A 26,822-nucleotide genomic window follows, 5' to 3' on the forward strand; every position below is an offset into this window, starting at 1 on the left:
TCAAACACTGTTCCAACAGCTTTTCCCTCAAAGGAAAGCTTTCTCAGAAGACTAACCTGTAAAGCAGGTCAATCAGAGCTGAATGGATGGGGTTAAAGTAAACAGTTTAAAGACAACTGCGTGATTATTCCCGCCTCTTTGTATTATGACACTATTCAGTAGCCACTTTTTCCTTACTTTTTCCCTTAATTTTACTTTTAGTAAGGATAGAGACCACACTAATGGTCATGACCTCCACTGTCTCCCTGACTGACCTCTGCCCGCTTCTTGGGCCTCACCTCACGCCAAGCTCACCGCCCTTCCGGCAGTCCTTCATGATGACCGTACATTTTTCTGCCATAGGACCTTTGCAAATGCTGTTCTCTCTCTCTGGAATCCTCTTTGCCTGACTGACTCCAATTCAGTTTTGTTTTTTGGGTTTTTAAAAAAATTTTATTGCAGTATAGTGGATTTACAGTGTTGTGTTAGTTTCTGCTGTGCAGCAAAATGCATCAGCTATACGTATACGTATAACCCCTCTTTTTTTGGATTTCCTTCCCATTTAAGTCACTACAGAGTGTTGAGTAGAGTTCCCTGTGCTACACAGTAGGTTCTCATTAGTCATCTATTTTATACATGGTATCAATAGTGTATATATGTCAATCCCAATCTCCCAATTCATCCCACCCCACCCTTCCCCCTTGGTGTCCATACATTTGATCTCTCTGTGTCTCCAATTCATCTTTTGGATCCTTTAGTGTTACTTCCTCAGAGAAACTTCCAGAATATATCCAATCTATATTAAATCTCTTAGCTCTCATACCAAGACCATATGGCTTTCCCCTGAACTGCTTGTTACATTTAGATTTGTGATTATTTGATTAAAATCTGTTTCTCTCGTCCAACTGTGAACTCCATGAGATGTGGGAATGCAATGACTGGCTTGAGTTCCCAGTGAATCCCTAGAATGTAGCCAGTACATCTGGTGCTGAGTTATAAATAACTAAATAAATTTAGAAACAAACGACGGGACAAGCATTCATTGAAAACTAATGAAACAATGACAACAAAATCTAACTAGGTTTATCCACCATAAACATTACAGCTACAGCCCTGGCCCATAGCTGACTGTATCGTGGCCGCCTCAGAGGGCTGATGGGGCAGTATGCACATTCCCGCCCCTATAGGAATGACCTACAGAGACGCTCCATGGATAAGCCTGGAACAGGCTGAGCGTCATGTGTCTCTTCTCCCGCTATTGTCCACCCGTCCTTTAAGGCCACGATCTTTCTGAGTCTGCCCACCCTTCCTCCCTGTGCCCTCCCCTGCCCTCGCCGTTCTCTGTTGGTGCAGCAGTCACCCTCTGTACAGAAGGGGAATGAAGCACGTGGCAGTCCAGCCAGCAGACCTCCCATCTCCAGCCTGACTCCGCTATTCCCACCTTTCTAACCAGACGTGGCTCTCCAGCCCGGCTCCAGCCCACAACTTCTCCCCTCACGTGCCCACAGTCTGGAGAGCTCGCCCCTGCTGAACAGATCCCACTGTTCGGCAACTGTGCCCTGCCCAGCTCAGCCAGTTTTCAATGGAGAGCTAAGTAAGCTCAGGATTTAAAGAGAGGAAAACTCTGCCACATACCTGCACCTCCTCTGAGGAAGCCCGGAGCCAGTAATGTGGCACGGGAGTCTGCAGAGAGCTTATAGTCCACATATATTTTTTAATCTCATAATTCATAATAATCTCTTGCAAAAAAAAAATCCAAGGAATTATTTGTCTAGGAATTTTCTTACACTAAATACTGCTCTAATAAATGGGCCATTACATTTATTAAATGTAATAAACATTTATTATTTATTACTATTATTTATTATTACATTTATTACATGTGTTACATGTTTTTATTTAAATTATAATTTAAACTTACTATAGTTTTATAAATTTATCATGTTTTTTATAAATGTATTATAATTTAAATTATAAGTTAAATGAGTTGTTCTGGTTCCGAAAGTAATGTTTCCACTACATAAATGGGTTTTTTGACCCCCAAAAACCCGCAAGAGACAATACAAATCACCCACAATCCTACTGTTCAAAGAGAGCCGTCTTTAACATTTTGCTATGCCTTTCCACTTGACTTTTTTTTCTTAAGCACATATATATTTTTAATTGACCTTATATTAAAATACTTGTGAAACTTGCTATGGTCTTAATGATATGATCCTGAACGTTTCCCCATGTCATTAAAGGGTCTTCTGAAACATGATTTGTAACGGCTAATATTTTATAACATGGATATGCCGTAATTTATTTTACTAATTTTCTACCAGAAATTCCATTTACATCAGTCACATGTATACTTAATTTTTAAAATTATGAAGAATTCTGTACAGAACATGTTTGTCCATGTAGCTCTGTGCACATGTTTCATTTTCTTATTTGCTTCGATATCTTGTAGCAGGAGAAGTGCTTATTTACTAATTTACACTTCCAGCAGTGCCCGGGTCCCATCATCACCGATAACATTATCTTTAAAAAGTTTACCAATTTATCACATATTGTTGTGTATGCTTATTATTGCAATTTTGCCAAAGGAATTTCAGTGCATTCCGTCATCACACACTTCATTTGGGAAATTTTAGGTTGCCTTTAAGGAGAAACAAATGACTCTGAGCAATCGTCCCCCACAAGTACACACGTTTCAGGGCCGTACTTCTGGGTTTCTCCGTCACGTCACCCCCAGCTCTCGTACGCAAATCCCAAATCCACTGTCGTTGGTGGAGAAACCAGCACTCATCCTGCTTTGACAGTTAGTTCTGCCTTCTTTGTGCCCTGGACACCACCTCGCCCCACTTCACCTTCCACTGCACCCCCTCACAAAGCATCACGGAAGAGGGGACACCGGGCTTCCTCCCTGGCTCGTCACCCTTGCCGGAACGCCCACCATCTGTCAGCCATTCTCTTGAGCTCTGGTTTCAAGCCAGATGACCCGGGTGTGAGCCAGAGCCCTGCAGGGCCAGGAAGTGGGCACACGACATTTTCCCGCCTTCACAATCTGCCCAGGGTCTGCCCTGCTGGGCCTTCCAGAGGTGCTGAACTACTGAGAAAAAGAAATGTTTCAGTTCTACGTTTACAATCCAAGACTCTTTGTTTTATAATTTTTAAACACTATCGAACCACTGAAACGAAAGAAACCTGGTACTGTTTTAATCAGCGAAGTCACAAAGCCTTTTACTTCCCAGATGATAATGATTAAACCTGCAGCCGAGTTCCACTCTGACGCTTCCTGCACCTGTAAGTCGTGGACGCTCCAAGCACTTAGGTGGAGCCAAAGTAATACAAACGCTCAGGATCTGCCATGAGCACCCTTGTGAGTTATCTTTTCATGGCTACAGGAAACAGCCATGAGGTTTTCCTTTCGAAAAGCTCGGGCCGTGCTTAGAATAGAAGCATGTGGTGAACATCAAGTGTGAGGCGCAGAGGCAAGAAAAAGGGAGCAAGGATGGGACAGGGAAATCCCACAGGCATGTGCGTGATTGTCATCCATCTCAGGGGGGTCTGGCTTCAGAGGGAGGGCCCTCCCTCCACCTCCCACAGACATCCCCATCTTAAAGACTGCCAGCCTGGTCTCAGAAGTAGCTGAGTCTAGTCCCCTCCCCCATACCGACTGCGGTCCCGATCCGCCCGCTTGGCCATTCTTTCTCAAGGCTTTCTTCTCCACTTTGTCTTCTGCTCTGCAGCGACAATTTTTAAGTGAGAATCTGACCATGTCACTTCGTTTAAAGTCCTTCAGTGGGTCTCAATCACAGTGAAGTTACAATCACAACTCCTTAACGTGGAGCCATTGGCTCCAGCCTGCCTATGCTGCCTTGCCTCTTGTATATGCTCCTGGCAGCCCTAAACACACAGACACAGACACACACACACGCAGACACACACAGACACACACAGACACACACACACACGCCATGCATGTGCGTGCACACAGCCCTCCCTGGCGCTCTCCCAAATCTGCTAATCACTGCTCACCTGGCATTTAGCATCTGCTGTTTTCTATTTATTTGTTGCTACATATCTTTTTGGGAGAAGAAAGAAAATACTTACATTTATAAACTTTTGAAGTCAGGTATACCTCGTTGGACCCCCAGTATCCAATGAAGTACCTTGTATTCAATACATACTCAGTACATATTTCTCAATCATAAATGTATCTGTAGAACAGTGGTTCTCAAAGTTCCCCAGACCAGCAGCGTCAGAATCACCTGGAAATTTGCTAGAAATAAAAATCCTCAGGTCCCACCCCAGACCTGCTAAATCAGAAACTCCGAGGTGGCATCTAAAAAAATTTTTTTAATAAGCCTTCCCGGTGATTTGGACTAAGACTAACATTTGAGAACTTTAGAGCCCTCCAATAAAATGAGTGGCACATGCATTATTATTCGCTATTGAAAAAAGTGAGTATCCTTTCTCAAGTGTAAATAATTATAGTTCATCTTTTTTTATTTTTAAATTAACTATTGAAGTATAGTTGATTTACAATGTGTTAATTTCTGCTGTACAGCAAAGTGACTCAGCTATGCATTTTTTTTTCATATTCTTTTCCATTATGGTTTATCACAGGATATCGAACACAGTTCCCTGTGCTATACAGTAGGACCTTGTTGTTTATCTATCCTATGTATAATAGTTTGCATCTAGTTCATCTTTTTTTTTTTTTTTTTCATCTTTTTTTAAATGAGGTTTTTAAGGAAAAAAAATATATCTGGCCTTCTGAGGGAGTGGCTCTTTTTAAAATGAAGAGAGGAAGAAGAGTTTTAATATAACAGGATGTGGAATGGGTGATACCTCTTAAGTGATTAGGAACCTGTCTTTCCCTTTTTATATATTTAACAAAAACAAAACAAAAATGGAAGTAATGATTGTTGTTGCCAAATCTGCAATTGTCAAAGCTCAGCTGGGAAGATTTTGTTTAGCACATCAATCAGCAGACCTGTATCCGGCTTCCTTTGGCATCAAGGGAATCAGTTCTAACATTTTTGGAATCACTGGTTTGGAAAATCTTGGAGAACATTGGGGTTATTAGGGTTTCAGAAGGAATAAAGGACTTCACCTCTCAAAAGGAGAAAAGAAGAGCCAAACTGGATCTTATGATTCTGTAAGTCTGATGTTGGTGTTTGATTCTTCGTTTGCTGATGGCTTAACCCTGAGGTGTGAGAACCTGAGTCACAGTCTTTTGGAAAAGGCAGCATCCTGGGGGTAGATGTTCGTCTATATGCGGAGAGACAGGAGAGGCTCTCTTGTGTTTTATTTTTTTGTTCTTTTTTTTTTTTCTAATTTTTGGCCATGGTATTCTATTTATTTATTTATTCATTTATTTATTTTTGGCTGTGTTGGATCTTCGTTTCTGTGCGAGGGCTTTCTCTAGTTGTGGCAAGTGGGGGCCACTCTCCATCGCGGTGCGCGGGCCTCTCACTATCGTGGTCTCTCTTGTTGCGGAGCACAGGCTCCAGACGCGCAGGCTCAGTAGTTGTGGCTCACGGGCCTAGTTGCTCCACAACTAGTGGGATCTAGTGGGATCTTCCCAGACCAGGGCTCGAACCCGTGTCCTCTGCATTAGCAGGCAGATTCTCAACCACTGCGCCACCAGGGAAGCCCCTCTCTTGTGTTTTATTTGGATTGAATACGTGATAAAGTGTTGGCTCTTAAGTGCTTCCGAAAGAGCCTGGGCCCTGAGGGCTTGCAGTGCAGTGTCTGAGGGTGCCATTGCTGGTGAAGTCAGAGTGTGGGATTGTCTGTTGTCTGGGGCCTGAGCTAGATTTTTCTGGTGAATCGAACTTAGAGGCTAATGCAAGGAACAGAGAACACCAAGAGTGTAAACTTGCGATTAGTGTTAAAACAGGAAGGTCCTAGTGTCTGACTGAAAAATCAGGTCTTCACAGAGTAAAACTATTAATGCAGAGAGACACTGGTTCAGGACTCCCCGAGCTTTCTGTAAGGGGAGCAAATGTTCTTTACTAAAGCCTCGAGGGGAGGGTGTTAGGACAGGCTGCTCATATGGGCACAGGTGGCTCTGCTGCCGCGTCTCAGGGTCCCTCTGAGCACAGGGCGGGGGCAGCCACTGCTTAGAGACGTCCTGCATCTGCTCCTGGGTCAGGAACAGTCTTTCCTTCTCCCTGGGCTTCCACTTTCTACTTATCTAACTTTAGGACTCACCTCCTCCAGGAAGTCTTCCTGGACACGCATATCCTTCATGCCTGTAATACATGCTGTATTTTCCCTCATGACCCTTAACACAGACTGTAAAGACATATTTACACACATGACTGCTTGCTTAATGTCATCCTCCCCATGAGGAGAGGATCCATGGGGACAGGGCTCCTGTCAGGTCTGCTCACAGTCGGCTCTCAATATGTATTATGGATGGATGGTTGGACAGGTGGGCAGAAAGGTGGACGGTTGATGTTCCCTCTCTCATTCCTTAATGCTCCTGCGTGCCCCTCATCATAAGGCTTAGTTACCTTCCATTGACTTGCCCGTCTTGCCCAGCACACCACGAATTTTAAATAGGCATGGCACATAGTAGGCATTTATTGTTTGTATCTGCCTCTCCCTTTTGGGAGTTTCCATCTGGTATACAAATATCAGTGTATACAAGATCATTTTTCCAAGCATTCCAAGTATAGCACTGGGAGAACAGTGTCCCTTTCCTTAAAACAGGACATTAGTGGAACCACCTCATTAACAAATGAGTAGATTTCTTATTTTCTGTTTGGTTAAGCTTCCAGAGCTGCTAGCAGCTAGAAAGGGAATTTAGAAAAGGGAACTTTTAACAAATCAACCACAACAAAGGATTGACTATCCCCAGGGAGCTGGTGAAGTAGTAGGTGGGATGTCAGTGAAAAGACTAGCCAAGAAGGCCCCAGGGAGGACAGCATGGAACCTCGAGTCTCAAGATGCAGGTTCTGGTACATAGTCATATACAGTGTCAGAGCCACCAGGAACCTTGGGGGGTTGGCTGCTCCATACTTGCTGTTTTATAGGCTGGAAATCCTCGGTGAGAGAGAAGATCGCTGAGCTCTGCTGAGAGCAAACTTGTTCCCCTGGACAAGTCATGTTATAGCCAAGGCAGCAACATGGAAAAAGCAAAAGGGCCTGGAAGGAAAAGGTGAACGCATTTCAAACACGTGAAGGGAAGAGCTGTGTGTAGCAGACGCGTGAATGTACGCAGGTAGCTCCTTGCTCTCGTGTATGTTAAAACGCACAGGGAGGGTGCGGTTTAGGCGGATCATCCGATCCCCAGGTTCCACGCCGGGGAGCCTATTTGGCAGATCTGAGTGGGGTCTAGTTTCAGAAGCTTCCCAGGTGATTCTGATGCTCGCCCAGATTTTAAAAAGCAAACCTTTGAAAGATGGTGGCCACTGTAGAAAGCAGCCAGTTTGACCACACACCTTTGTTAGCCATATGGCAACTTCCAGACGTGACCCAGAGTGGCAGGGCTCCTAAGAGCCTCCTGGCTGGGAGCTGGATGAAGCCCAGGGACCAATCTGCGCATGGCTTTGAGATAAGAGGAGGTTCTAGGCCCCCAACTGCCTTCCTCCTTCCTGCAGTCTGGGGCACGGGGAGGGAAGCTATGGTGGTTGTGCCGCTTGTGGGAAACTTGGAAGCAGAGACCCCCGAGCCCGTTCTGCATCCTTTGTGAACACAGACTTGCTTGCACACCTTGGCTCTCATTGCCTTCGCAGACATCAGTTCCTGGTGTGGTTATTGCACAAGCTGTATTATTGCCACCACCAACCCAAAGCAGGCAGGAACTCGTACTGATCCGTAACTCCCCCGGGTTGTATATTCCTCTCTCCACTGCCCCAAGCTGTGAACTACCCTCTCCCTCCCCTCAGCATCTTAGACTTCCCCAAGTAGACCTCAGTGCATTTAGATGTTCCTTAAGCAACTCTTTAGGTAACTCAGGCCACGTCAGAGAGGCTGCGTGAAGCTCGTGGCGGTACGTGGAACTGCCAGAGCGAGATAAGACAGACAAGTCTGCAGGGATCGTTAGTCTAAGAAAATAAGATTTAAATTCGGGGGTGGTTTTTTGTTTGATTTGGTTTCATACTTAAGGAGATGAAGTGATTATTTAAATAGGTGGGGGGAAAATAAGGTAAGAATAATTATTTGGCCTGGATGCATTGCCCAGAAAACTGCTGAAGTTTGAATTAAGCTTATTCCCCTGGCACATTTTCTGGGGCCTGTTCCAACTCGTTACCTGGCTTTGTGCTGCATTTTCATCCGAGCAGTTTGCAGTTCTCAAGGAAGTAAACAGCTCAAGTGATTTGCATAGGAAAGCAAATATTGTCATCTACAGCCTCACAGCGCGGTGGTCTCCAAAGTAGGGTGAGAACACCCCAGGGCAGGGTTGGGGCGGAGTCAGATAGTCCCTTGCGGTGTGGGCAGAAAGTATTAGAACTTGTATAGATTTTCATCTCATTTTAGATGGTTTTGTGTTTTATGGTGTGTGTGTACATTAGTACAGTAGCATAGAGTTATACATCGTGAATCTGTGTTGGGAGTGCCTGATGGCTGCCCGATCTATAAAGGTTGACATCACAGCGTGGAGCCGTAGGAAATACAGTTTAAAGAAATCCCCTTAGTATGCAGTCAACTTTATTATCATTTTTGGATTTGAAAAATTCCTTCACATTTCAGTGGAAATAAAATATGGACTACGAGGGCACGTAATAAAGTTTCTTTGCCTCCACGTTAACTTCTTTGATGAAACTGACACCATAGTGGTCATGAAGTGACTTTATCACTTCAGGTAAGTTGGTTCCAGTCTTTGGGTATTCCATTACAGTATTACAAGATGCCTTTTAGCCCTGCCCCTTGTTATGAATTTTCCTCTTATAAATATCATCCTTATTAATTTAGTTGTATATGTCCACTGGGAGTTGAAGTCTGTGGTCTGCCCATCGAAATGTAAAGTAGAATATATTAAGATTGAAGGAAGGTGGCAGTGCAGAAATGGAACTGAAATAGACAGAATGATGGCAATTACCCGGGGGAAAAAACAGGATTCTGGGACTCATTTGTGCAGCATGTATCTTAGGTAATATATCTTATTCGTTTATGAGCTTTGCTAAGCCTTTAAGGTAACAGAAATCCTTGAGATGTATGTGTCTTTGGAGACTTTACATGGAGATGGTGCTGATACACAGTCAGAGTCTCACTCTCTTAAGAGAAACAGGATATCTCCACTTAGTTTCAATTCCAGTTATCGTGCTGGGGTTTTGTGTTTTTTTTAGGAAAATCACTTTGACACTGCATAGGTGAATTAGACAAATAGGCAACGTATGCTAGAAAAAAGCACACCTGACTTGAAGACTTCATGAGAAGTGGAAGATTTGAAGGGGTTTTGGTTTGTTTTTTTGTTTGTTTTTTGTTTTTTGTTTTTCACCACATTGTATGCAACATGGTAGTATAGAGCCTGGAAATAAAAACACAGCAAAATATGAGAGATCAGAAGTTCCCTTCTGGAATCCAGGGCAGGAATTTCTCAAAGAAGTAGAGCTATTTAAAATGAATAGAATTCTCCTCACCCACCCCCTATTGTAACTGTGTTTGCTTGCCTAGCTTTTTGTTTGCTTGCTTTTGCTTGCCTAGCTTTTTACATAAGTACTGATTTAGCTCAGTGAAGGATGTTTGCAGAAAAAATAAATCCATGCCTCTCCCTTCTGGTTCTTCCTCTTCTTAACTTCTTAACTTCTTAACTTGGGATATCCTTCCTTCTATTCCTGACTCTCGAAATTCTGAAGCCCCTCATTCCTCAGAGACTTTTCTAATCCCTCCGGCTTTCTGTCATCTCTGCTTTCTCTCATTGCCAATTCCATTTGTCTGTTTCTCACATTTTAGAACCTAGAGTCTGTCATACAGAGTGAAGTAAGTCAGAAAGAGAAAAACAAATACCGTATGCCAACGCATATATATAGAATCTGGAAAAATGGTACTGATGGACCTACTGGCAGAGCAGGAATAAAGAAGCAGACGTAGAGAAGGGACTTGAGGACACGGGAGGCTGGGAGGTAGTGAAAGAGTAGCACTGACATATATACACTACCAAATGTAAAATAGCTAGTGGGAAGCAGCCACATAGCACAGGGAGATCAGCTCGGTGCTTTGTGACCACCTAGAGGGGTGGGATAGGGAGGGTGGGAGGGAGGATCAAGAGGGAGGGGATATGGGGATACACGTATACATATAGCTGATTCACGTTGTTGTACAGCGGAAGCTAACACAACATTGTAAAGCAATTATACTCCAGTAAAGATGTGTAAAAAAAAACCTTAAAAATCAGAAAGACGCCTCCTGATTTATAAAGGAGTAGATGTTTTCAAAAATTTGTTGGTAAAGCTGATATTCAAATTTATTTCCCCTAGAAACAAACATATTTACTTAATAAATATTTGTGGAATTATCTTTTAAACTAGTGGTGGCAAATAGGTAGCCTGCATGGCACCACACACCCCCTCTTCAGCTCCCAAAGCGGACATCTCTAATTCTTCCTAACAGTCATACCACTGACACCAGACACAATCTCAGAAGCTGACAGTGTGGCCTTGCAGGTGTCCACAACCAAGTCGTAGTACCAGCCAACACTGGACTGTAGCCAGCTTTGACATAGCCATCTACATGCTGAGCGCCATGCCCGGTGCTTTGGGGGATTCGAAGAGGTAGCAGTCAGTCTTCCTCTGTTACAGGATTTGTTATATTCCATAATAAATGATAGTTATTTCTATACTTTTTATATTCACCTCTTCCGTATAATAAATCTTTAGGAGCCATATGCTATATTGACCTAGAGGAGGGATGTCTCATTCCATCCAGGGATCAGGGAGGGCTCAGTAGATGGGGTGATGTTTGACTATTCCATAGGATTTCCACAGGAACACCCACAGGAGTGGGTGACACCCTGGAGTGGAAAAATAACACGTACAGTGGTCCACAAATAGGAAATTTTAAGGCTTGTTCAAGGATCAACAAATAGTCAATTAAGTGCAAATGTCCAGCCCATGCTTTTAGTTCCACACTAAAAAACTATGACTTATTTTATAAGCTATATACTCACTGATGATTTTAAAGTTGAGTTACAGGGTCAGAGTTTTTGGTTTTAGGTTCCTCAAGCAGTGAGGTAGAGGAAGAGCTGGGCTGAAGAAAGGCAGATGGAGGTGGAGGTGTTTGCTATAGCTCCACGGAGAAGTCAGCAGAGCCTGGACTGAAGGAGAGGGGCCCAGAGGGTGGAAAGGCAGGAAGCAGTCTGACACGTCAATGGAGGAAGGGAGCAGGGCCAGCCGGCTGCCTGGAGAGCTGGGTTCTGCAAGCAGGGCTCCTTGGTTACCACCCAGGAGTAAGTTTCCTGCTCCCCCAACCCCCGTTTTTTTCTGAAGGCAGGACTGATCCTAAAGCAGTATTTTGAGTGGGACTTTGTTTACCTTTGAACCCTCCAGCCTCTTGTCATCTGCTCCTCCTTACTTGTTGGACGCTCTCTCCCCAGGTTTCCTGGAGCCCAGTATCCTCATACTGTTCTAAACCCCCCACTGAGGCACCCATTCTCTCCCCTCTCCCCTAAGAGGTTGCATCCTCCCCAGAAACCTCTCCTTTCTTCTTCTCCAAGCCATTTTCTCCCCTTTTCCCACCACCACCACCACCACCAACAACAACAAAGACCAAAAAACACACAAAACCCTTTCCATCTCTTCTAAGCAGTAAGTATGTTTGTTAACAAAGCAATGTGATTAAACCAGGGCAAATGGTGGCCAATAACCCTATGACACTTAGCAAAGTATGTGCATTTTTTTTCCATTAATTTATTTATTTTTGGCTGCACTGGGTCTTCGCTGCTGCACACGGGCTTTCTCTAGTTGTGGTGAGCGGAGGCTACTCTTCGTTGCGGTGCGCGGGCTTCTCATTGCGGTGGCTTCTCTTGTTACGGAGCACAGGCTCTAGGTGCACGGGCTTCAGTACTTGTAGCACGCAGGCTCAGTAGTTGTGGCTTGCGGGCTCTAGAGCGCAGGCTCAGTAGTTGTGGTGCACGGGCTTAGTTGCTCTGCAACATGTGGGATCTTCCTGGACCAGGGATCGAACCCATGTCCCCTGCATTGGCAGGCGGATTCTTAACCACTGCGCCACCAGGGAAGCCTTCAAATGAGTTTCTTATCAGGATCATTTTTAAATGAAACCTAAAGATGAAATCACAAAAGCCTGGATGACACAGATGTTTTTAGAGGATATACTGTGGTAGAACAGTAAGCCTTGTCTCCGGTAGTAGCTTCCTTAAAATGTCTCTACTTGTCAGTACTTTCCCTTCAACTCATAAAGTTATGTTTCTTAAAATTCTTCAGCTTGTTCCCAATGATTTTGGATAGGGATGGAGGTGGGGCGATGGATAGAGCTAGGGTATGAGTTATTCCTGTAGATGAGAGGTCGGCAGTTGTAAAAGCCAGATCATAAATATTTCAGGCTTTGCTGGCCAAACAGTCTCCGTTGCAACCATTTACCTCTGCCTTTGCAGTGCAAAAGCAGTCATAGGCAATAAGCAAACTGATAGGCATGACTGTTCCAGTAAAACTTCACAGCGACAGGTATGGGGCCAGATCTGGCCCACAGGCAGCAGTTTTCCGACCCCTGCTGTGCGAGATCATGTATGAGCCTGGGACCACCTCCCCTATTACTACTTCCCCTGTGGGCTCCACAGAACACATCTCAGCTTTCCAGTCCAATTCTTCAAGAAGTACATGCCCTTAGAAACGTATACCAGCAAATCAGTGTGAACTCATCGCCACTCTTGGAAAATAAAGAACTCAGAGTACAGCTTGTGTTGAGCTGGAAAAGGCAGCAGATGGCCTTAGGGTACTGCCTGGAACTTAGCAGCAAACCAAAACTTCACCACGATGTCCTCAACATGACCACCAGTTACTGTTTATCTAAAATCTGCCTAAATGGCATGTCCAGTTAAAACAGTCTTTTTCTATTGCAATAAGCCTTAGTATCATGTAAAACTTCCTTAAAATGTTTGCATAGAAAAAAGGTGCTGGAAAAATCTGACCTGTTTACCATTATTGCTGAATTGGATTTGACTCAGCGGCTGTATTAGGGCACCTCAGATAGTTCATCTCTTATTTTCTTTCCTGCCAATCTTCCTGTTTACTTCTTAGGTCTTTTGCATGCCTTTCTTTTTTTTTTTGATAGCGCTCCCACGTCTACATTTTGTGTGTCTTGCGGTTTTCCTACATATGTACACACAACTTCGATTTTATCATTCTAGAATTTAGGACTAAGCATACCACAGGCCTGCTGCTCCCAGAGATGTGTCCAAGGCGAGCAGACAGCCAGCTCCTGCTGAGAAATGACCCAAGGGTCTGCCTTCACTAGCCAGCCCACAAACCCAAAGAAGAACTCCAAACCCCAGTCTGCTCACTAGGTCATGGGAACATGGCGAGAGTGAGAGCTCCCTGCTTTGTAGAGAATGTCTGGACTTGCCTTGCCCAATTTGAAATTGATACCAAGGAGGGACATACGCAGATTCTCCTTCTTGCCTCTGCGTCTCCTGTTATTTTTGATGAACTGAGAGTCCCTTGAGGATACTGTCCTCTCCTTGGGAGGGTGACACATGCAAGCGCACCACAGGAGGGGCAGATGTGGGCCAATGACTGATTACATTTCTGTACCCTTAAAGGTGATTTCTTTGCCTGACCTTTCTGAAGGGCCAAGGGATCTACTTAATTTGTATGCATAAAAATCATCCAAGTAATCACCAACAAAGTGTATTAAGCCTGTTCACATTGTTTGGGGATGATAAATGGGAGAAAACGGGAAATGGGCTCAGATAGAACAAGGACAGTATTATTTCATTTGCGAAGCCACAGCCTGAGCACCTCAGTTGACATCAGCTGCTGCTTCTCCCCCAGCTGCATCTGACGCTCTGCGTCGACCAGAGCATGCTGCAGGGGGGAGGGGGGGCAGTTTTACTTTTCAGTTTTACTGTTTTCTTCTTCAGTCCTGAGTTAGTCTCTTTGTTGGAAAGCAGTGAGTCTAGCGTAGCAGGAGATTTGTGTTTTAATTTCTGCAGTCAACTCACAGGCTTCTTGCTACTTTAGGCTGATTTATTGTTGTTCCCATTCCCTTTTTCTGAATGGTTATTCATTCCCAGCCCTGGCCTCTGATGGCCATCTGGTTCTCCTTTGGTCACTCGAACATCTGCCCCAGAGATTTGGAAAATGAGCTTCCTCTGGAAGCCTAAAAATAAGCTTAGTGTGACTGAAGCATGATAGAGAAATCACCACCCTCCCCTGTCCTGTAGATACTGACCAGGGGAATGAGCCCACACGGCTTCCTAGGGATTTGGAGCTTGGATGTCTTCTGTCACATCTGCAGATTTTTTTTTTTTTTTCAAGTGTTGGGAACCGTAAAAACATGGCATGAGCTGGGTGCAACCAGTCCTCCTGCAGTTTTCCTTGGGATCAGATGTGCTTGCTCAATGGAAATAGTTGGAGATAAAAGCCATACTTTGCATGGTTTGTTTGTAAGGCTTCAAGAGTTAGCTGAGAAAGACAGATGATGCTTATGAGTTAAGCATTATATTAGTCACAGTGTGTTCAAGGAGATCTCATAAATGCTTTGGACGGCAGTTACAGGACGTTTCTAAGTACTAGAGTTTTAGTTTGGACCCAGGGGGCCTGTCTCATGGGGAATGATGGTTTGCTCCCTGCCTCCAGAGGACTAAAATTTGCCAGAAGCTAAAACTCAATCCCTATGCCGTTTCTCATCCAAAATGATTTCTAGCCACATTGTCCAGTGCAGCTTTTCAGAGGTTCTGCAATGAGATAAAATGTCAACGTAATAATGATATTCAAACAATTAAAATACCAACAAATTCAAATCCCTTTGCAAGTCATAATCCAAAGATGTTAAAATCTAGAACAATTAACATCCAAACTTAAATTTCCTTACCCTTTGAGTTAAAAACCAAAGTACTTAATGGCCTCCTTTGATCATCCCGATTTCTTGTTTTGTTCCGTCTTAGAAAAATGAGGTACTTGATGCTGGGTGCTGGGGAGAGATGGTTCTGTTCACCATCTGCAGACTGGGCTGTTCTCTACTGTAACAAATATGGCTGTTTCAGCTCCAAGAAAGTTGAATTTGTTCAACAGCATGTCTCTTGTGTGCTTTACTTTTTAGTGAAATGTAAATGAACAAAGAGTAAATGGACCCATAATAGTCTCAAGTCGTTGGCGCCACACCCTTGACATGTAAAAAAAGGAACAAATTCCTAGCCCCTGGACAGTTGTCCCAGGCAAAATTTTGTTCCCAGGATCTTATTTAATTTTGCCAAAGACCCCGTCAAGAACTGAAAGAAGTCTGAGGTTTTTACACTACAGTTTCATGGTTGCTGGTAGAAGACATGAGATTCCTGGGTCAGAGACAAATGACTTTATTACTCATGGCACAGCAAGTAACTTTTGGCTTCCTCTAATCCCAGTTTAGGATTCAGTCCCAGTTTAGAGCTTCCTGTTTGCATAATTCCCACTTCCCCCGCCTATGGAAGTGAAGCAGAGGGGCTCAGATAGATGCATACACAGTGGATTTGCTTCACAGCTGGGAACCCTGAACGTAGGCAACCTGAATCTTTTATGATGGGCTAGAAGCAAACTTGATGGCCCTTTGCTCCAGAAAGAGACATGATTATACTGGACAGTGAACAAACCAGGCCCTTCCTTCTGAGACACTGTCTCTAACCTTCCAGGCTGTTCATCCAACATCCTTGAAAAGATAGATAATCCAGAGTAGAAACAGCCTATGCCCCTGTTCACAAGCCACACAGAAATGGGGGAGACCCATGGAGAATGGTCTGCCAAGGCTATAGCACAGACTCAGTAATAGCAAGTAAAAGAGGGTTGATGGTAAAAAATATTCTTGGCTTTTCTTAAAAAGATGCCAGTCAGCCTATAGCAGTTGTTTGGAGTCTGTGACCATGAATTTAAACCCAGTGGCAAGAATCTACCTCCCAGTCTGGGTGGAGGAAAATCAACCTGGTCCTACTTAAAGTGCTTTTCATTTCTATTCAAAAGCTTCTTGATTTGCATCTACACTTTGAGATGAAAGCGTAGGCCTCCCTGATGTACTGCGTTGGGTGTGGACTGAACCTCTGCCAGAGGTTCCACTTCTCAAGAGCAGACATTTTCAGTCCTGGGCCTCCTTTTCCATCTCCACTGCCTCTTGGCATAGACGTGTTTAGCCTGGAGGAAGCTGCATCTCTCCTCCCCAGTTTACTCATCTGGAAAAACACCCTCTGCAGATTCATGAACCAAACCTGCTGTCGAGGATTCTGAAGCTTCTGTCCTAATGAGCTGGTGAAGGCTAATACCTCTGCCACCTGCTCCATGAGATTTGTTTTTCCTCAGGTTTTGAATATTCCAGGGGTCGAGTAGCACTGCTTTCTGCTAGGTTTTGGCGGGGGGTGGGGGGGCAGTAATTGGATCTGCCTCTAGTGGTTCACATCTGCCTCCTTTGGGAAAGACTCACTTACGTTTCTGCTTAACCTTTCTTCTTTCTGTGAAAGACTCCTTTCTTCTTTCATGGCCCTGCTTGCTGAATCAGCGTGCCATTTTTACTTCTCCTTTGCTTTCTGACTCAGATTTTTTTTTTCTAAAATACTCTTCTAGATTCTGTTGTGTGAAAAAAAAAAAGAACAAAATGAAAAGAAATAGATTCTGTTGCATGGGGCCCATCATTGTGAAAGAGATAGAATCAGTGAGGCTTCTGTTTTCTAAAGTATCTATTGTTCTAGTGCATCTTGACCACCACCACCTCTGAGTTGGCTAATTCCACCCAGGAAATATTCTCCCATCAGACCAACATCAAGTTCTGGCTTACTACCATCCTGCCTGGCTCCCCCTTTGGGATGCCTGTTTGCTTCTTTATAGTCCTAATTTCATTTATCTCCCAGGCCACTGTTGTTGGGGGGGGGGAAAAATCTTTGTCCCTTTAAAATTTACCCAGAAATTTTTTTCCTCTTCCTGGTCTTCCTCACCCCTCATCTTTGAATCTGTCCAGACGTTCAGACCCCTCTTGTCACAGCCGTTCCAAGTCCTCTTGCTCAAGCTCTTCATCTGCAGTTTATAAATCACATCTCTCGGGCTTTCCTGGTGGCGCAGTGGTTGAGAATCTGCCTGCCGATGCAGGGGACACGGGTTCGAGCCCTGGTTTGGGAAGATCCCACATGCCACGGAGCAACTAGGCCCGTGAGCCACAACTACTGAGCTTGCGCATCTGGAGCCTCTGCTCCGCAACAAGAGAGGCCGCGACAGTGAGAGGCCCGCGCACCGCGATGAAGAGTGGCCCCCGCTTGCCGCAACTGGAGAAAGCCCTCGCACAGAAACGAAGACCCAACACAGCCAAAAATAAATAAATAAATAAATAAAAATAAATAATAATTTAAAAATATATATATATAAATCACATCTCTCATTGTTTTCTGGGCCTGGGATCCCCATGGGGGAGTCATTGCATTGTGTTCTCTGTGGTTTTGCCTCTCTTCCTCAGTTGGATTTCCTTAGATCCCAGTCACCCCCTCTAAACTAGGAATAACCAGTGTCTCCCACTTTTGTGATGCCCATTTTCAGAGTAGTAGTCAGGAGCCGGCACATCTCTTTTCCTTATACACCGTGCTGCCCTTGACCTCACAATCTCCTCTCCCCTTATGTCTGTCCGGTCTGTCATCTAAGATCTCATCTTTTCTTCTAAGGACTTAGCGCTCTTCCTGCAGCTAACATCGTGTTCATCATGTTCTCTTTATTTTTTTCTCTTCCATTGCTCCTATTCTGATGGTAAGACCAGAGTGTGTTCTCAAATCCTCCTCGGTGTCCTGTGCAAACCTGATTTTTAAAAACTAAGTGTTCCAGGCACGTGCCTTTAAAACTGCCTTCTCAGCTGTTAGGTTTGCAGTAATTTTGGGGAGTTTTCTTCTCATCTTGAATCCAGGAAGGTGGCATATTCTCTTTGGGTGCCCATTTGTTTTGTTTTATTCATTAATTAAATCTGCTACCTTTCTGTAGGTATGAAGTTGAAATGTATATCTCTGCAGTCGAGTGGTATAGTCATAGTCAATGTAATCATCAAAGCTAGAGGCATCCTGAGATCTAGTGGGGAGAAAGCTTGCGGGCTGTTTTTTTTTTCTATTTCAACTAAACCTTCACTATACCCCTATGATACACACATTAGGTACTCTACTAGTACCCTCAAGCACATTCTTATTTAATCCTCATAATAACCCTATAAGATAATTACAAGGGAATTTTAACCCTTTAAAGATAAATAGTATCATTGCTACTTTACAAAATCAAAGAACTGCCTCTGACATCAATGCTCTGTTAATATATTATGGGTACAACACATGTCACAACCTATGGTACATGTAAACTTCATTATACTTTTTTTTTTTAACATCTTTATTGGAGTATAATTGCTTTACAATGGTGTGTTAGTTTCTGCTGTATAACAAAGTGAATCAGCTATACATATACATATATCCCCATATCCCCGCCCTCTTGCGTCTCCCTCCCACCCTCCCTATCCCACCCCTCTAGGTGGTCACAAAGCACCGAGCTGATCTCCCTGTGCTATGCGGCTGCTTCCCACTAGCTATCTGTTTTACATTTGGTAGTGTGTATATGTCCATGCGACTCTCTCACTTCATCCCAGCTTACCCTTACCCCTCCCCGTGTCCTAAAGTCCATTCTCTATGTCTGCATCTTTATTCCTGTCCTGCCCCTAGGTTCTTCAGAACCTTTTTTTTTTTTTTTTGGATTCCATATATATGTCTTAGCATATGGTATTTGTTTTTCTCTTTCTGACTTACTTCACTCTGTATGACAGTCTCCAGGTCCATCCACCTTACTATAAATAATTCAATTTCATTTCTTTTCATGGCTGGGTAATATTCCATTGTATGTATGTGCCACATCTTCTTTATCCATTCATCTGTCGATGGACACTTAGGTTGCTTCCATGTCCTGGCTATTGTAAATAGAGCTGCAGTGAACATTGTGGTACATGACTCTTTTTGAATTACGGTTTTCTCAGGGTATATGCCCAGTAGTGGGATTGCTGGGTCGTATGGTAGTTCTATTTTTAGGTTTTTAAGGAACCTCCATACTGTTCTCCATAGTGGCTGTATCAATTTACATTCCCACCAACAGTGCAAGAGGGTTCCCTTTTCTCCACACCCTCTCCAGCATTTATTGTTTGTAGATTTTTTGATGATGGCCATTCTGACCGGTGTGAGGTGATCCCTCATTGCAGTTTTGATTTGTATTTCTCTAAGGATTAGTGATGTTGAGCATCCTTTCATGTGTTTGTTGGCAATCTGTATATCTTCTTTGGAGAAATGTCTGTTTAGGTTTTCTGCCTATTTTTGGATTGGGTTGTTTGTTTTTTTGATATTGAGCTGCATGAGCTGCTTACAAATTTTGGAGATTAATCCTTTGTCAGTTGCTTCATTTGCAAATACTTTCCCCCATTCTGAGGGTTGTCTTTTCATATTGTTTATGGTTTCCTTTGCTGTGCAAAAGCTTTTAAGTTTCATTAGGTCCCATTTGTTTATTTTTGTTTTTATTTCCATTTCTTTAGGAGGTGGGTCAAAAAGGGTCTTGCTGTGATTTATGTCATAGAGTGTTCTGCCTATGTTTTCCTCTAAGAGTTTTATAGTGTCTGGTCTTACGTTTAGGTCTTTAATCCATTTTGAGTTTATTTTTGTGTATGGTGTTAGGGAGTGTTGTAATTTCATTCTTTTACATGTAGCTGTCCCAGCACCACTTATTGAAGAGGCTGTCTTTTCTCCATCATATATTCTTGCCTCCTTTATCAAAGATAAGGTGACCATATGTGCGTGGGTTTATCTCTGGGCTTTCCGTCCTGTTCCATTGCTCTATGTTTCTGTTTTTGTGCTGTTATACTTTATATACACTTCCTGTGCTTGTAGTTCATACAGAGAGTGGGACGGAGGTTTCTTTCTACAATTGCTAATTAAAATACCTTTATTCTGAATAGAGAGCAGCCTATGATAACAACTCTCCCGTATTCTTTGGCTGATGGGCTACTTTGGTGTAGCTGGGAGCCTCCATTCTCCATCTCTGGAGTAAGGCTGGGAGAGCAGGGAGGAGTGGGGAGATTCCAGCTCAGTCCTGCAGCTCCTTTGGAGGCTGGTTCGGTTTGGAGCAGGGCAGTAGTGAATTACAGAGGCCCATACTCTATTCCACTTGCATAGCCTGGGCTTTTATGAATTCTCTAAAGTTTGTCTAGGTCATTCCTGACTCCTGGGGATCTCCCTCAAAATCATATCCACTCTTACCTGTGTCATCACTTCCAATTCTTTGGGCCATTTCTTACACCACTGCTTCAGCCTTACCTTCATTCCCACTTCCAGAGCTCCTCTGTCTCCTGGGCCTTTGTGGGAGGTCTGTGTGCAAATTGAGTTGCTTTGGGGCTTTGTCCAACTCCCGTTTAGGATTCAGCTTTCCCAAGTGAGATCTGTGACCTCACATTTGCTTACTGGTTTCCAGAATTTTGTTGCTCTTGTCTTCTATTCTCTTTGTGGGATTATGTCTTTCATTTAAAAAGGAAATCTCTTCCCCGTAATTTTACTGTGGTTTCAAGAGGGGAATCTGCCATCTTTAATCAGAAGACTGTATCATTTAATTCTTAATTCAAGCCCTATTTTTCAAATGACAACATTAGAGCTCAAAGAGGTTGACAAACATGCCTAAATTGCTACTAAATGGTGCAACCAGGATTAATGCCCAGGATTCTCAACCACACTCCCCTACCACCTTGCTATAAAACCAGAAGCTAGAGATTCTTCTTCACTGAGAGAGAATCTCATAGGTTATAGGTGTGGGAAACTGTACGAATAGAGAGGCTGTAAACCTGGAAATTGACAAATTATATTAGATTCCATTAATATAATGGCATTGTTATATGACACATGAATTGGAAATTGCTGATGCATAATAGATTATATCAACTGTTTCTCTGAACCAAAGGCCTTCCAGGAGAACTTTCTGCACATTTCATTTTAGAACAACTAAAATGACATCATTTCCAGAACAGTTTGATTTGTTCTTCATGTCTGAAAAAAAAAAAAAAAGTACAGCAAAGGTTCTTTCTTACAGTGTGGACATTTTCAGACAATAGTCATAAAACTGAAGAGAGGTTCATTGTAATCAAACTGCACTTTGTATGTTGCTACTTCCTGAAATAATCTGGAACTAATGTATCTAAGCAACCTACTTCCTGTTCATTGAGTTATAAGCTACCTAAAACCATGACAGACTGGTTTTTTGTTACAAGAGGAAATGGTTCCATTTAAATTCAGAACCTTTTGCTAACGTGGTCAGGAGGTTCTGAAATAAGATTTCACTTCTGCCTCAAGCTCATCAGTGTGCCCTTTGCCACGCTTTGAGATATCTCTGGGTCCATTCTGATTGATTTTAGCTTTTAGCTACAGGCTTTCGGTAGTTAACGTAACATACACCATCTTGAGCGTAAGATTTCTTTGGTATAGTCTTTTGGTATTTTATAGATCATAGAAACCAAATCATGTCATTCTTTGGTGCATTTCAGGATTTAAAAAAAGAAAATATTGTTTCTTAAGGCTGTGGTTCTTTCTTCTAAACCACCTCCCCCAGATTCAAAAAATCAAAGAGTTTACAGCATTCATGTTTGCGTCATAAAGATTTCAGATTCGACATAGAGCATGTAAAGCTCTTGTAAAACTCTACACCGCTCATTTTGTACGCTTGTCACATATAATCTATCCTAGATCCCGGGTATGTGTTGTAAACAAAAGGGTGTTACTTTAGGGTCTCAGTTTATTTCCTCATCTGTCAAATGGAGATAATATTCTTTACCTTGAGACATATTTGCTGTGCAAATTAAATGAAAAAAATCGAGGTGAACAAACTGTTCACCTGTTCATCAGTACAGTACAGTATTGATCATCCAAAGTGTTAACTTAATTGAAAAGCATCTCAGGTTGGAGGTGGGAAATAGCCTGGTAATACCTGAAGCTGGAAATCCGGAGACTGAATGTGAAGTCGCAACCTCGCGTGTAGGAGTTGGGAAGCCTCAGACAGGCCACTTTCCTTCTGTGAGTGCTTCTGTCATCTCCAAAATGTCTCTGACTGTGTGCAAACCTGGGGCTGTGCTGGAAAACTGGAGCGCAGAGTGGAAGGAGGAAACCTCTCAGGTCCAGGAACGGTGGGCTGGGGTTGCTGGGCATATGAGCTTCTCAGTCAGCCTTTCTGATGGTCTGAGACTTGACCGCTGTGTAATAAGCCACCCATGTAATGGGCATCAGAGGAGGTAATGACTAGCAAACTGAGGAATACCTTTCTCTGGGAGCCTGGGTCAGGCGGTGTAACCGGGAAGAACCAGGAATTTTACTCCGTCTCCAGCAATTGCTGTTTACAGTCTGGAGACAGATTCTTTCCATAAAGTTTTTAAGCCAAGCAAAGGAGAGGCCCTGAGGCTTCTCTTTGGATTATTCCTATTTGCATGTCTCCTCCTGTGCCCCCGATCCCTGGCGTGTCTCCAAGAGGCTTCTTTTGTACTGTGTATGAATTAATGCCCCAGTTTGGTGTTGGGAAAGATGTCCCTCTAGAGAATCTCTAAAATCACCCTCAGGATTCCATTCTTGCCTTTACTTCATAATTTAAACCTGGAGACCTGCCAATCCTGGACGTTGTAATAGGAATTCACCAAATTTATCTTTGTTTTATATATCAAGATTAATTTGTTTTCCCAATGCCTCTTCCTCAATTTGCCTACTTCTCCTCATTTCTCAGAATTTTTCTTTTCTTCTTTCTCATCCCAAAAGATACTTGAACTTGAGGAGGATGGGGGAAGCTTCCAGATCTTTTATATTACGTATAAGATTTAGCTATAAACAATTACCTCTTAAAAAGGGGGCTTACCTGGGAGATTACTTTTACTGCTTACTTTATGTTTTCATAAACTGAATTTGATATACAATGTATAATTTTTATTATCTGTTAAAATTCAGGGTTTTTTTTTTTTACATTATAATTACAAGACTTTCCAATGACTGCTAAGTGGTAAAGGATATCATCTATGTCTTTTTAAAGTACATATATGTTCCTTAGTGTGAATCTTATCTATTTTAATTAATATGACTTTTTTTCTCCAGAACCTCAAAGGAAAATAAAATTTCAAATGAGAAGGCTCATTTGTTTGATGTATCTCCTAAGTTTTGCACATATAAATTTACCCCCCAGATATTTGTATAGCCACTCTCAAGCACATAAGTCTCCTCCTCCTCTCTAATAAGCATAGCTCTTCTTAGCATGTTGGGCTTTTCTCAGATGGAGGACCAAGGGGCCTTGGGGTCATCCTTTTTGCATAACCTGTTGGTGTCTGATAATGTAGACATACAACTTAACAGACATGTGGGCTGACTTCATAGATGCCTCTGTGTATCCTGGGTGGTGCTTGATTCTGGAAGGTATTTAATCAGTACTCAGGAGTGTTAAAAAACAAAATTCAGCCGAGTAAATTTGAAGATCTAATTGGCTTTATTCAGCAATTCATGTCTCGGGCAGCATCCCATCTAGAAAGGAGAAAGGCACTCTGAGAAGTTGTACAAAATGGAAGGTTTTATAGGCGGAGAGACGGTGGGACGGAAGTTACAAGACTGGATTCTTTCAGGCAAGTTACCGTCCCTTAAAGAAAAATGGGGTTTCAGGCAGATTACCTCACTGACCAGGAGATTCCTGGCTGACTGGTTTAAATTCTACTCCTGGGAGAGGCTGGAACTGCAGTTCCTTTAGGTATGAAGTCTTGGTGGGGCTTAGCACAAGCAACTCCATTTTGGGGTTGTTGTTTCTTTTTAATGGGAGTGTAACACATGGAATATCTGGTTGACCCAGGGTGTAGTTATTTGGCTGCCACAAAATCAAGGCTTTACTGTATTTTAAGAATTTTAGAATTGAATTTAAAATTTCTGGTTTAATAATTGTTGCAGTTTGTACTGTAGGGAAAAGCACTGGCCCACCAGTCAGGGGACCTGCAATCTACTTGTGGCTTTGTGACCACCTGGGTGACCTTGATCAACACACTTTCTCAAGAAACAAAATGGCCCCATGGGCCCTTTCCAGTTTGAAACCTCCCTGATTCTATGCTGTGCAGTGAAATGCATGCCGAGGAGGAACTTGTCCACGTGAGGCTGTGTGGTTCCAGGTTATCTGAAGGGCTGTGCTTTGATCCCATGAACCTTTTTTCTCATGTGACGCCTGTACTGCTGCTGCTTGAGCCTGAGATAATGTCTCAGAGGAGATGGCGGAAGTGGCCGCAGGCTAGCCTCTCCCATCAGCTCTGTGCTTTTCTGCATTTCAGATGCCTGGGACAGAGGACCCCCAAGATGCGTGCGGCCCCGAGGAATCCAAGGGGCCCTTGGAAAGTCCAAAACAAGGAAACAGTAAAATGAAGCTCAAGAGTCGTCTTTCAGGTATGTGGACTCTTTGCCTGATACGCCTGCCTGAAATGGAGCTTCCAGCCTCAGGAGTTCGGGAAGATAAAGTCATTTGCAGGATGAGCTCTTTTTTTCCTTAAAACCTCCAAATTCTTTTTCCTTTTGATGGTGCATGCCCCGGGCATAACAACCACCTTCAGCCTGGCTGCCCATGTCAGTATTTTTATTTGAGTCATAATGAAATGAATGTCAACATCTCTGTTTGCCTTTGCTTAAACATAAATTTCCTGTAGTGTTTGGTTCATTTACTTCAACAGGATTAAGGTGACCCTTTCACGGTGGAATACTCCTGATGGCCTATCTTTCCAGCAAACATACCTCTTCCTCAAACCCCTGGTCCATGGGAACCTGGGGCAAAGAGCTATTTATTTAGTAACAAATCTGCATCTCAACTAAATGGGGTAGGGAAGGGGGAAATGGGATGGAGGTGTAGTTTTTGTAACAAATAGATTTGACATTTCCTGGGCACATCATAGCAGCTGGCCTAGGCCCTGAGAGAGAAAGTCAGAGGCTGTGTGTGGGGACTTTTGTGGGTCTGAGGCACTTTAGCCTTGACAGGCTCTTTCTATAGAAAAAGAGGGAAAAAACCCGCAAATTATATTTCATGGCTGCACTGGTATAAAGATACAAGCTGGATTCATTATCATCTATTAATTACTATTATGTTCATTTTTTTTCTCCTGAATTTAAAAGAAATCAAAACATTTTTGCGGGCCCCTAGAAGTGGCATGGGCCCTCAGCAATGTGTCTGCTGGTCTCATGGAGAAATCACCCCTGGCTACCCAGCAGTGAAAGACATCTGGTCTAGCAGGAAAAGCAAGAGTTTGGAAGCTTGGTGGAATCAAGTTTACCCCTCAGCTCTTGAGTTACCTTATGACCTCGGGCTGGTTATTTAACCTCCCTGAACCTCCACTCCCTCACCTAAAAAAAGAGATTATCATCCTGACTTTGAAAGGTTGAAACAAACAAAAAACACACATAAAAGCACCTAGTACAAAGCATGGTGTATGCCATCCCCCAGTATGTCAGTTTCATCTTCCTGCTGTCTCTGGCTGCCAACCAAGAGCATCTCCAACCCACATTGCCTGCCCCCTACTATTCTCAGGTAAGGTGGTGGGTTTAGGACCATGAAATACATCCATTAAAAAAAAAAAAACAGTGACAAAATGAATTGCTTTGTATTTGTAACTCAGAATAATTAGGTAGTGTCTATCTGACTGAGTGTTAGGATATCGGTTTGCGACAAAAAGCAATGTGATGACCAGAGGCTGATAAGACTAGAGGGAAAGCTCATGTTGATGGTCCTCACATGGAGAGAACGAGCAGCTCCCCTTCAGCCCCGAGGAACAACTGAGAGAAATACATCTAAATCCTATGTGTGTTTGCGGTGGGGAAGGAGGCCTTAGGTCAGCTGTCTGATCAGCACCTTATAAACAGTTCCCAGGGGAGGGTCATAGAGCTCTGGGGAAATACAGGGACCTTTGAAACCAGTGCAGTCACATTCCTCATTTTATGGATGTGACCAGAGAAGTTAAGGGGATCCCAAAGGTCACTCATTCAGTCTGCCTTCCAGACAGAGTTCTTCCTACCCACCCCTTGGCTTCCTGAGGAACCTGGAGAGAATCCCATTCCCCAGTCTGGGGCTTTACGGATACAGATGTGGGGAGGGGATCCTAGCTGACCACCTTCCAGGTCTATGATTCTCCATGTTCGTACTATTAATTTAGAATGTGCAAGACATTTGGCTGAGTAGTAAATCCAGAACTGGCTACTGTTTGCCACAAATGGATGCCACCCTCTCTTCCTGTGTTTTTCCTAGACATCCAAGACCATAACAAGGAATTATAGTAGAAGAAGCACATGCACAAAGTCAGGAAGAACTGTGTGCAATTCCCAGCTCTGCCATTACTGGCTGTGTGATCTGGGACAGGTGACTTAACTTCTTTGGGTCTCAAATTTTTCACCTGTAACATGAGGGTTATAATTGCAAATCAGTGTGAATGCCTTCTAAATGCTGGGCCTTGTTGAGAGATCCAGTTGAGCGAATGCATATGGTACTGCTACTCTAAACTGTGGCAGCAGTAGGCCCTCACCACATGGTAGCTGCCACTGTTATGACTGTCATCGTTAATACCACGTTCATCATTGTCATTTTCATTATCATTATCATCGTTCTCACTCCCTCTCAAGAGGGGAAGATGCTTGAATGGGTTCAGATAGGAAGACTCTCAAGAACTTGCAGGTCATGATAAGGCAC

At 43.3% G+C, this 26,822-nt stretch overlaps 1 protein-coding gene across 7 annotated transcripts in view; it reads left to right on the forward strand.

Moving 5' to 3' along the window:
* PDZD2 (PDZ domain containing 2) overlaps positions 1 to 26,822 on the forward strand; it is a 193,731-nt gene that overhangs the window by 115,874 nt on the left and 51,035 nt on the right. For 6 of the 7 annotated variants that reach the window (XM_068535191.1, XM_068535193.1, XM_068535194.1 and 3 more), the window contains one exon: positions 24,430 to 24,541. In XM_068535191.1, coding sequence (XP_068391292.1) covers positions 24,430 to 24,541 — 112 coding nt within the window. Of the gene's footprint in view, positions 1 to 24,429; positions 24,542 to 25,618; positions 25,671 to 26,822 lie in introns of those variants that run through there. The other variant, XM_068535197.1, reaches the window with a different exon arrangement.

Source organism: Eschrichtius robustus, chromosome 2, assembly GCF_028021215.1.
Source record: "Eschrichtius robustus isolate mEscRob2 chromosome 2, mEscRob2.pri, whole genome shotgun sequence".
In the NCBI taxonomy this organism is placed as follows: domain Eukaryota; kingdom Metazoa; phylum Chordata; class Mammalia; order Artiodactyla; family Eschrichtiidae; genus Eschrichtius; species Eschrichtius robustus.